This window comes from Schistocerca nitens, chromosome 7 (assembly GCF_023898315.1).
Source record: "Schistocerca nitens isolate TAMUIC-IGC-003100 chromosome 7, iqSchNite1.1, whole genome shotgun sequence".
Lineage (NCBI taxonomy): Eukaryota > Metazoa > Arthropoda > Insecta > Orthoptera > Acrididae > Schistocerca > Schistocerca nitens.
In genome coordinates this window covers 380,669,543-380,681,569 of record NC_064620.1, presented here as the reverse complement: position 1 = coordinate 380,681,569, position 12,027 = coordinate 380,669,543, and the positions used below count along the sequence as shown (strand labels likewise).

Sequence of the window (12,027 nt, the reverse complement as noted above, 5' to 3'; positions counted from 1 at the left end):
ATGGAGACTCTCTCTTAGGAAGGCATCAAGCGAATTTTTATCTGCTGTTTTAAATAGATATATTTTGCGTTTATTTTTAGTGGTTTGGGTTGATGTGGTTTTGAGCCTCGCTACAATGACCTTGCATCCCTGTATCCGTCATGATGCTCTCTATTAGATCAGGATTATTTGTGGCTAAGAGGTCAAGTGTGTTTTTGCAACCATTTACAATTCATGTGGGCTCATGAACTAATTGTTCAAAGTAATTCTCAGAGAAAGCATTTAGTACAATTTCAGATGATGTTTTCTGTCTACCACCAGCTTTGAACATTTATTTTCGCCAACAAATCGAGGGTAAATTGAAGTCTCCACCAATTATAACTGTATGAGTGGGGTACTTATTTCTTATGAGATTCAAGTTTTCTTTGAAGCATTCAGCTATTATATCATCTGAGTTGGTAGAAGGAGCCAATTATTATTTTGGCATGGCTGTTGAGTATAACATCTACCCTTAGTAATTCGCAGGAACTATCTATTTCAACTTCACTACAAGATAAACTACTACCAACAGACACAAACACACTGCCACCTACTTTATTTAATCTATCCTTTCTGAACACGGTTTGTGCCTCTATAAAAATTTCATCAGAATTTATCTCTGGTTTTAGCCAGCTTTCTATTCCTATAATGATTTCAGCGTCAGTGCTTTCTATCAGCGCTTGAAGCTCTGGTACTTTTCCAACACAGCTACGACAATTTACAACTACAATACCGACTGTTGCTTGGTTGATTCTTGTCGTTTCTTTGCCCTGTACCCTTTGAGACTGGAGCCCTTTTTGATCTTTTCCAAGACTGTCTAATCTAAAAAACTGCCCAGTCCACGTCTCACAGCCTCTGCTATCCTTGTAGCTGCCTTCTGTGTGAAGTGGACACCTGACCTATTTAGCAGAACTTGAAACCCCACCACCCTATGGTGCAAGTTGAGGAATCTGCAGCCTACATGGTCGCAGATCTGTCAGACCCTCCACTTGGCTCTGTACCACAGGTCCAGAATCGGTCCTGTCTATGATGCTGCAGATGGTGAGCTCTGCCTTCATCTCACTAACAAGACTGGCAGTCTTCACAAACTCAGATAGCTGCCAGAAACCTGAGAGAATCTCTTCCAATCTATAGCGACACACATCATTAGTGATGACATGCGCCACCATCTGCAATTGGCTGCACCCTGTACCCTTCATGGCAACCAGAAGGACCCTTTCCACATCTTGAATGACTCCCCCCCAGTATGCACACTTGTGGCTGTGCTGTGGCTTTCTTCCCGTCCTTAGCTGCCATATCTCCAAGGGGCTCCATCACCCGCCTAACATTGGAGCTACCAATGACAAGCAATCCCACACTCTGTGCCACTGCCGCAACAATCATCAAGTTGGCATGCCTGGATATGTTAATTATTAGCATTTCAGTGCAACCACACATAGTCAGTAGGAAGAATGCCATCTAGATTTGGTGTATAAGGAAAGATTACACTGTGAGTTTCTCATTGTGAAATCACATTTGAATTATAGTTGTTTCAGTGCAGATTGTATTTAAGAAAGAGAATTACCTACCAAAATGTACTGAAATTCAACAGTGGTAGGATCATGGCATATTTAGATCATTTTGTCATCCCATAATATTGTTGCTCATATTAGTTAGGGTACTATCATCAGGCAAAAATGGAATCAGTGGATTCAGGAGGGAGGTACTCGATGCCCTGCAGAAGCTCAAAGGCCCCACACAACTAGCACCTAAGAGGGCAGATGTCTTGTTTGTTCACCACAAAGGATTGTACTGCAATAAAATGAGCCTGTTGGCAGCAAGATGAGTACCCACAGATAATGTGATCACATCTGGACCACCAAGGACTATCAACATGGTGATTACTGCTGGGTCTTCCCTGGACATGGCATCAGAAATAGACAGGCTGACAGTGTTTTACCTGATGATAGCACCAGACATAGAAGTGGCACCACATCAATTTTTCAGGTAACTCCTGGCTCTACATACAGCATCATGATGGATTAATTTGTGTTGAAGGTTCTTTAGAACAAATGTTGCGAGATAGTTATTGTCATAATTTATGGGCCCTACACCTGGCATGATGGTCTAGCATGCCATTGGGTGCATAACATGATCAACTCTGTTTGACATAGTTGGATGTTTGGACAGCAAGCATTAAAATTCTGCGACATTACAACTTGTGGCTGTGACTTTCCTCTGAAGACTGTGTGACATTATCTTTCAACAAGATGCTGCTTGTGCTATAGGGAACTACATCGATAAAGAGGACGTTTAACTGCTGGCTTGGGGAGCACATTTTCCAGATCTCTCACCCACTGAAAACAGCTGGTCATATGTTGCTGAGACACTGGCATGTGACCACCCCACAACTACTGATGAACTCCAGAATGGAGTTGAAGAAGCATGAAATACAGACGCATATTACCCATGTTCACCTTGATTCGATGCCCAGCCACGTTTGAGCCATCTTAGAGCCAAATGATTGATGGAAATCTTTGGCTTCCCTCTGACAACCATGCCTCCATCCTTGCTATCCTCCCTGTTTACCTTTCGCTGTTGCTTCATAACCTGGGTTGTGAGTAACTGAATCCACTTTCCCTTCTTCCCTTTTTTCCCCCTCTCTCCTCCCTGATGAAGGAACAAAGTTCCGAAAGCTAGGAATGTAAATTTTCTGTTCTGTTTTGTGTATCTATCGGCTGTACTGAGCTGAGGTAAGTACTGGCCAGCCCCTCTATCTCTTTGTTAGTACTTATTTCCCATCTTAGAGCCATTCTCACAACCAGAGGTGGAATGTCTGTGTACTAAATTTTGCATCCTGTGTATCCTGAAATCACTGACAAATTTACTTGTCTTCTTCCTGCTACACTGTTCATACACCATAAGAAAAATTTCATTACTTTTTGTAGCTCTTAGTGTTGCAGTTTTAATGGTCAACAGTGTAAATGCTATTTCATAATTGTGGTTGCAGTCTAAAATATTGCCTGCCTCCCCTCTCCATTCCCTGCACTCTAAGTCCAAATGAATACAATACGACCTCTTTGCTATGATCTTTTGTACTTGTAAATTTATTTATGATGTGATTCCAAGCAAGAATCACAATATGACCACTGACAAGGAGCAGGAAAAGATACTTGCTTTCTTGCTATTCTGTGGCTCCATGATGGGCAAGATAAACCGCCTGCTGAAAAGACAAGATCGAATTGATCTTCAGATCTCTGACAAAAATACTGTAATTATGTAGATCAGTTACAGATACTGCTGGTCACAAAACACCTATGCTCTAAAGGATACATTGCAAGTGTTGCCAGTCTCACATCAAACAGTACACACCGTAAAAGTACATTGGAAGGAGCATGAGAGGTTCTATTGCCTACACAACCCTGAGAAATATGCTTTAGTTGAATGTGCTTTGGAAAATGGCCACCATACCAGATTTCATGAAACAATTGTTGTGGCCCATACTATCAGTTTCTGAGACTGTGTAATTAAAGAAGCCGTTGAAATAAAAGTCACCAATAACACCATTAATAGAGACAGCAACTTGCAGCTCAGCTCGGCATGGGATCCAGTGATTGCGCAGTTGGAGCAAGGGCATCAGTTGCCAAGTCAACATATGCCCTTATACAGTGATGCTGTGAGCACCTGTGACATCAAAGTTGGCAGCTAGTGAATGTAATGACATACCAGCAGCCCACTGGCAGTCATACCGCTTGCCAGTGGCCAAGGAGTGCTTGGCTGAAAGCTTGTGTAATTTTAATCATTTGAAGCAGCTGGAAACCCAAGAGGTTTTTATTCATTGCTAACCACCATGAGGCTCTGCATTCTTAATTCTAATTCTAATCTCTAGCATTACAATTCATATTTTATTCATGTCTCCACCCTTTATGTCAGCCCTCTTCCGGAATCTTTTATTCTTCTCTATCACATTTCTGCTGTTAACTTCACTATCCATTACTTATTTTTTTATTTTCCTTTCATTTGCTTTTGTTGTTTCCCACTTCTTGTTATTACTACTACCACCTCATGTCCTTTCTTTAATATTTGACAGTTTGATTTGAATCCATCTCTGCCTATCATTGCCTAGTTTATGTTACAATAATAGAAATTATACAATGAAATAAAAAATAATAAAATACAGTAAAAACTAATGACATGCAACCAATTAACTGCCAATGAATACTGAAAATATGGAAAGCATAGATTGCTACCCACACTACATAGAGGAGCTGTGAAGTTGTCAGCAGGCAAAATGAAAAAGCTTGCTAATATATAGCTAAAATATTTGAGCTTTCAGACAAAAGTCCTTTTTCTGAAGTGTAAAACACAAATAAAGTCACACAAATACAATCACAATATGAATGAATGTGAAAGTGTGTGTTTTCTACTTCAACAGTCCATGTTCTCAGTTTTTGTGCATTACACATTTCTTTTTCTGGCCATTTCACCACTAATTTGCATTTTGCACTATGCACCCCATTGCATCATCTGACTTCTCCATACAATTTCCAAAAAGTTGTAATTTTTCACTTTTACTAAATAGAAGAGACTGTTAAGTTTGGACTGCCAGATATTTTTGTTACTTCTTGCTCATGTATGTTTCCTGCTGTCTGTTAAGTTTTCTATTTTTATATGAAAATGTATTACTAGTCATTCCTATTACCTACTACCAGGGTTCCTGATCATTATCAATTATCTAAAAAATAAGGGAAGTATCATATCCTTTTGATTACACCCCCAGTTGTCATATAACAAGAGTACTGCAAGTCTACATTATTAGCAAATCTTGATAATAAAATCATGCAGGTATCTAAATTCTGTTAATTTTAATGCTCAGATCTCACTGTTTCAGCACTGAAGAATAAGTAATTGTGGCAGTTACTTATTACGTGCATATAGCTTTAAAAAGTGTGTACCATTTTTAAAATCAGCCTGTATTTCAAATGTCTTCATTCCTGTGTATTCAGCTTTGCCACCTGCATATATCCCTTCTCTTTTATCAGCTACAAGCAGTTGGTGCCCTCTAAAGGAGAATGTCCCATTGTATTGTGCATTTTCACCATCATCAATCTGAAGAAAAGCTGTTGAGCCATAACGAGATGCCTACAAAAGAAAATTCAATAGTGGATGAAAGAAATCTACACCACCACCCCATTAATAACTATAAAGTATACTCACTTTCACTGTATGCCAATATCCATCATTTACAGGGATAAAGCACAAGCATATAGCTATCTCTTCAGAATAATAGCTGTTCAAGTTGTAACGAAATACAAGAACACTGTTTCGTATCTGCAACAATGCATATTAATTCACAAAATAAATAACACAGAAATGTACAACAAAAGCAACAATACATCTGGACAGTGACAATTCTGAAGTAAGACAGGAGAGAATTTGCTTATAATATTAGCAGTTTGGTAAGATTAGTGTGAGTTAATAAGATTACTTTATTTAGCTTAAAACTAGGGTCATAGACACACTAATTTACATTCATAAATGTATTAATGCTTCCTTTTGTTGTTGTTGTTGTTGCTGCTGCTGCTGTTGTAGTCTTTATTCCAAAGACTGGCTTGATACAGTCTCCATGAAACTCTATCCCAAGCAAGCCTTCCCTCTGAATAAGTACTGCAACTTACATCTTTCTGAATCTGCTTACTGTGTTAATCTCTTGGTTTTCCTCTACAATTTTTACTCTCCACACTTCCCTCCAGTATTAAACTGGTGACCCCCTGAAGTCTCAGAATCTGTACTACCAAACTATCCATTCTTCTAGTCAGCTAGTGACACAAAAAAATTCTTTTCTCCCCAATTCTATTTGGTTCCTCCTCATTAGATTCACGACCTACCCACTACTCTTCGACATTCTTCTATAGCACCACATTTCAAAAGCTTCCATTCACTTCTTGTCTAAACTGTTTATTGTCCATGTTTCACTTTCATAAACGGCTACACTCCATATAAATACTTTCGGAAAAGACTTATTTACGATTAAATCTATATTTTATATTAAAAATTTCTCTTCTTCAGAAATACTTTTCTTGACAGTGGCAGTCTAGATTTTATATGCTCTCTACTATGGTCATCATCAGTTATTTTGCGTCCCAAATAACAAAATTCATCTACCACTTTAGTGTCTCATTCCCTAACCTAATTTACTCAGCAACACCTGGTTTCATTTGACTACGGTCAGCTGCTGTGGCCGAGCAGTTTTAGACTCTTCAGTCTGGAATTGTGCTGCTGCTACGGTCGCAGGTTCGAATCCTGCCTTGGTCATGGATATGTGTGATGTCCTTAGATTAGTTAGGTTTAAGTAGTTCTATGTCCAGGGGACTGATGAGCTCAGATGTTAAGTCCCATAGTGCTTAGAGACACTTGGACCATTCATTTGACTACATTCCATTATTCTTGTTTTGATTTTCTATATGTTCACCTCATACCCTCCTTTCAATTGCTCTTCCAAGTCCTTTGCTGTCTCTGTCAGGATTACAATGTTATTGGCAAACCTTAAAGTTTTTATTTCTTCTCCCTGAACTTTAATTCCTGCTCAAACTTTAGTTCCTGCTCCAAATTTTTCTTTGGTTTCCTTTACTGCATGTTCAGTGTACAGACTGAATAACTTCAGGGATAGACTACAACCCTGTCTCAATCTCTTCTCAAACACTGCATTCCTTTCATGCCCCTCCACTCTTAAAACTACTGTCTGTTTTCTGTTAAAGTTTTAAATACCCTTTCATGATCTGTATATTACCTCTGCTACCTTCAGAATTTCAAAGAAAGTATTTCAGTCAACATTGTGAAAAGGTTTCCCCAAGTCCACAAATGCTATAAATGTAGGTTTGCCTTTCCTTAACCTATCTTCTAAGATATGTCATGGAGCCTCTACCGCTAGGTTGGCTTCTACAAGTTTTCCCATACTTATGTAATAAATTTGTGTTAGTATTTTGAAACCATGACTTAGTATACTGATAATTCAGTAATATTGACACCTGTCAGCATGCACTTTCTTAAGAATTGTTATTACTACATTATTCTTGTAGTCTGAGAGTATTTCATCTATCTCTTAAATCTTGCACATCAGATGGAAGAGGTTTATCACGGATGGGTCTCCCACGGCTATCAGTAGATTTGATGTAATGTAATCTATTCCAGTGTCTTTTTATGACTTAGGTCTTTCAGTGCACTGTCAAATTCTTCTCACAATATCACATCTCCCATCTCATCCTCATCTATGTTCTCTTCCATTTCAATAATATTGCCTTCAAGTTCACTTTCATTGTATAGACCCTCTATATACTCCTTCCATCTTTCAGTTTTCCCTTCCTCGCTCAGCGCAGGTTTTTCATCTGAGCTCTTGCTATTCATACAGGTGCTTCTCTTTTCTCCTAATGTCTCTTTGATTTCCTTGTAGGCAGTATCTATCTTTCCCATAATGAAATATACTTCTAAATCCTTACATGTGTTCTCTAGCCATTCCTATTTAACCATTTGACACTTTCTGTTAATCTAATTTTCTAGATGTTTGTATTTCCTTTTGCATGCTTCATTTGTTGCATTTGTTATATTGTCACAGAAGAAGCTGAATAGCACCATGGTGTAATGGTTATGATACTAAACTGTTGCATGGAGGGTCGTGAGTTAAAAACTCACCTTGACTGTACAATTTTAATTTCTATATTTGGTTCGAGTACATTCTAGAAGTATCCAAAAATGTCGAGAATCATTGTACTGGTATGTTCTGTAGCTGCATATATACTGCATGTGTTCTGGCCGGAGGTAGTTCGCTCTGCACTCTTGTATGTGCAAGTGCTGAATAAACCTTTGTTGAGCGAAGTTAGTGTTCGTCATTCATATAATTACACCTCCTTCTACATGAAATTATTCTGGTGGGGGCACTGGTTATTGGAACTTGTGATAGTGCTTATTATCAACAACACAGTGACTCCCATTAAGCCACAACAGAGCCGCCGTTTACGTGGTGAGAAACCCGAGTTCGAGCCATATTCAACAGATCACAATCTACCAGACACAGAAGGAGAAGAGGACGTTACAATGACAGCAACTGTGTGCCACCCCATGAGACATCCCTCTGGGTTCTCTGGTGATTAAGGCCAAGATCTGGCTGAAGGTATATGAGCGTATAGCCAAATTTAACAAATGGGATGACACCGTGTGTTTGGATAATGTATTTTACTACTTGGAAGGCACACTGCCAAGCAATGGTATGAGAACAACAAGGAGAAGTTCACAAGTTGGGAAGTATTCAAAGCGGAACTGCGCAAGTATTTCGGTGACACACAACAACAGAAGTGCAAGGCTGAAGATAAATTAAAGAGCAGGGCACAGTGTCCAGGAGAAACTATAGCATCCTACATTCAAGATGTCTTGGAACTGTATAAAATAGTGGATCCTAGAATGAAGGAGGAAGAGAAGGTTGCATATCTCATGAAGGGTGTTGCTGAGGACATGTATCAAGCCCTACTCCTGAAGGAGGTTTCGACAGCAGACGACTTCCTAAAATGGTGCCAGTATATCGAGGCAATGCATCAAAAAAGAATTACACGCAAGAAGTTTGAACAGCTTCCAAACACCGTATCGATGTCTGTGATCGGGGAAGCAACTGATTTCACAAGTGTTCTTCATCAGATAGTGAGAGAGGAAGTTCAGAAAGCACTTGGATTGCATGGCGAACAAAAAAACGAGATGCTTCAAGAGGTCATAAGGGAGGAAGTGGAACAGACATTGAACCCAATCTCTCGTCCTTCATTTCCCTTTAAAATGGTGAAAAAGTCAAGATCCAGGCAGTGTTATGTTCCTACAATGACGCATGAGGAACCTGTTTGGGCACCAAGGAAGACTGACGTTTGGAGGACCCAGGATAACCAAACAGTATGTTTCCACTGTGGACGACCAGGACATGTGGTGCACTATTGTTGAGAAAAAAAAAAAAAAAGCTCCGTCTTTAGGCCACAAGTGGCCCTTCCGGGACCGTCCGGCCGCCGTGTCATCGTCCGAGGAGGATGCGGATAAGGAGGGGCGTGTGGTCAGCACACCGCACTCCCGACCGTTAGGACGGTATTCTTTGACCGAAGCCGCTACTAATCGGTCGAGTAGCTCCTCAATTGGCATCACGAGGCTGAGTGCACCCCGAAAAATGGCAACAGCACGTGGCGGCGGGATGGTGACCCATCCAAGCGCCGGCCACGCCCGACAGCGCTTAACTTCGGTGATCTCACGGGAACCGGTGTAGCCACTGCGGCAAGGCCGTTGCCTATTGTTGAGAAAGGCAATGAATATTTGATGACACCCGCACCAGAAGACAGCAGATCGATCTTAGTCAATGCCAACTCAGGGATGACGTAGATGAACAAGATGTGGGTGCAGGACGACGTAGGTCACCATTGCCGCAAGCTAGCCACTGGAGAGGATGCTTCCCAACATGCTGATCAAGGTCTCCATTGCCATTTAGAAGCTCTAGCCGATCACCTAGCTGCCATAACATGGAAAGCTAAAGGGTGCAACCTTCCTTGGAGGTGAGGTCGCCAAAGAGAAAAATCCTCCACCATCAATCATAGGAAACTACGTCAATATCCTCATGGAAGGCCAACCAGCCCAAGCTCTTGTGGACTCTAGAGCATCATATTCAGTCATTTAGGAGAAATACCATCGCCAGTTGCAGAACCGTATTCGTCGACAACAAAACATTTCTGCTGAAGGTGGCTAATGGGAAATATGTAAAATCTACAGGAAGATGTACCATTCGTGTCAGTATAAGTGGCCAGACACAGCCCTTAGAATTCATTGTCTTGCAAGAGTGTAATCATGACGTCATTCTCGGATGGGACTTTTTGGAAGCTTCTCAGGCAATTATAGATTGTGGTCGCTCAAAGATGATGCTAGATGAGATGAGATACTGTGGACAGGAAGATGCACATCCGAGTGTGTGGAGACTATGTGTGCTGTATGAAGTGATAATTCCTGCAGTCAAACCTAGCAAGGTAACTGTCATGTGTCATGCCATGCATCAACCCATGGATCTTGTAGTGGAATGTAAGAGAAGCATACCACAGAAGAATAACTTGGTCATCCCAGACTCTATCATCTCATTTAAGAATAGATTTCGTGAATTATGGATAGTTAACTGTCACTGAGAACCACAGATCCTTCCAAGACGCATGGGCCTAGCAAATGCTGAGTCATTAATTGAAGAACAGCTGAGGGTCATAGAAACCTCCCATGCCAACTCTATGGGCGAAATTAGTGCTACCACTACAAGACAAGATCTTCTAGCTCGACTATCAGCAGACCTCACTAAGGAACAACAGAAGAAGCTACTTGCCATTCTCCAAGAGTTCTCTGAATGTTTCACTCCACAGATGAAGAGCAAATTAGACAAATTGATGGTGAAGCACTGTATTAGCACTGGAGACCATCAACTAATATGCCAGAGAGCATACCGTGTGTCAGCAACAGAACGTTGAATAATTCGTGATGAGGTAGAGAAAATGATGAAGTATGACATCATTCAGCCTTTGCAGAGCCCATGGTCATCACCAGTGGTCCTCATCAGGAAGAAGGATGGCAGTTCGCGCTTTTGTGTTGATTACAGGAAGCTTAATAAGATAGCTAAAAAGGGCATTTACAGTCTTCCACAAATTGATGATACACTACATTGTCTGAAGGGGGGCTCAGTTTTTCTCAACCATGGACATGTACTCCAGATACTGGAAGATTGAAGTAGATGAGGCTGATTGTGAGAAAACTGCATTCATCACCCCTGAGGGCCTGTATGATTTTAAGGTAATGCCATTTGGTTTATGTAATGCACCAGAAACTTTTGAATGGATGATGGATAATCTTCTACGTCACCTGAAGCGGACAATGTGTCTTTGTTATTTAGATGTCATTATAGTGCTCTCAGAGACATTTGATGAACATATAAAAAGACTGAGGGGAATTCTTCAGTGTCTCCAACAAGGCTGATTGAAACTTAATCCAAGAAAGTGTCTCCTTGGAGCAAAAGAAATCAAAATATTTTGACATCTTGTGTCAAACGAAGGTGTGCGGCCAGACCCAGAAAAGGTGAGATCTATAACAGAATTTCCTATTCCTAAAAGTATTAGAGATGTGAAAAGCTTATTACCATTGTTTTATCAAAGACTTTTGTATCAAAGCCAGGCCACACCAAGAGTTGTTAAAAGCTGGTGATAAATTTATCTGCGGTGGTGCCAACAAGATTCTTTCAATGTGCTGTAAAAAGCTTTGACGACTGACCATGTACTTTGCCTGTATGATGAGAGAGCACATACAGAACTACACAAAGATGTCAGTGGGTATGGGATCGGTGCTGTTCTGGTACAAATTTCAGATGAAAAAGAGTAGGTTATAGCCTATGCTTCTAGGACACTTACAAAAACTGAGAGAAACTACTCAACTACAGAAAGAGAATGTCTTGCTCTGATCTGGGACATGTGCAAATTTTGACAGTATCTCTATGGAAGGCCATTCACAATTGTTACAGACCACCATTCACTTTGTTGGTTGACAGGTCTTAAAGATCCAACAGGACGACTCACCAGGTGGGCACTACATCTTCAAGAGTGTGACATTACCATAGTGTACAAAAGTGGAAGAAAACGCCAAGATGCCGACTGTCTGTCAAGAAAACCTGTGCAAGACCATCAAGACTTTGGTGAAGATAGTGACTGTCTCGCTGCACTCCAGGATCTCTCTGCTGAGCAGAAGAAGAATGCCAAGATATCTCAAATTATGCTTGCCTTAAATTGGTCAGAGGATGTGAAAGGACAATTGAAGGTAGTTAACGGATTAGTTTGCAAGAAAAACTTTGATCCGTTTGGAAAGAGGTTGCTACCAGTGATTCCTAAACACATGCGCTTAGATGTTCTACACAAATTCCATGACACACCTGAGGCCGGATATTTAGGATTTATTAACACACACAATAGGATCTGCAAGAGATTTTTCTGCCCA

At 40.5% G+C, this 12,027-nt stretch overlaps 1 protein-coding gene across 1 annotated transcript in view; it reads right to left on the bottom strand.

Annotated features, from left to right (window-relative positions):
* Positions 1–12,027, bottom strand: part of LOC126195651 (putative neural-cadherin 2) — a 44,581-nt gene that overhangs the window by 20,752 nt on the left and 11,802 nt on the right. The window contains exons 4-5 of the mRNA XM_049934276.1: positions 5,215–5,328; positions 4,953–5,139 (exon numbers count right to left, since the gene is read on the bottom strand). Coding sequence (XP_049790233.1) covers positions 4,953–5,139; positions 5,215–5,328 — 301 coding nt within the window. The remainder of the gene's footprint in view (positions 1–4,952; positions 5,140–5,214; positions 5,329–12,027) is intronic.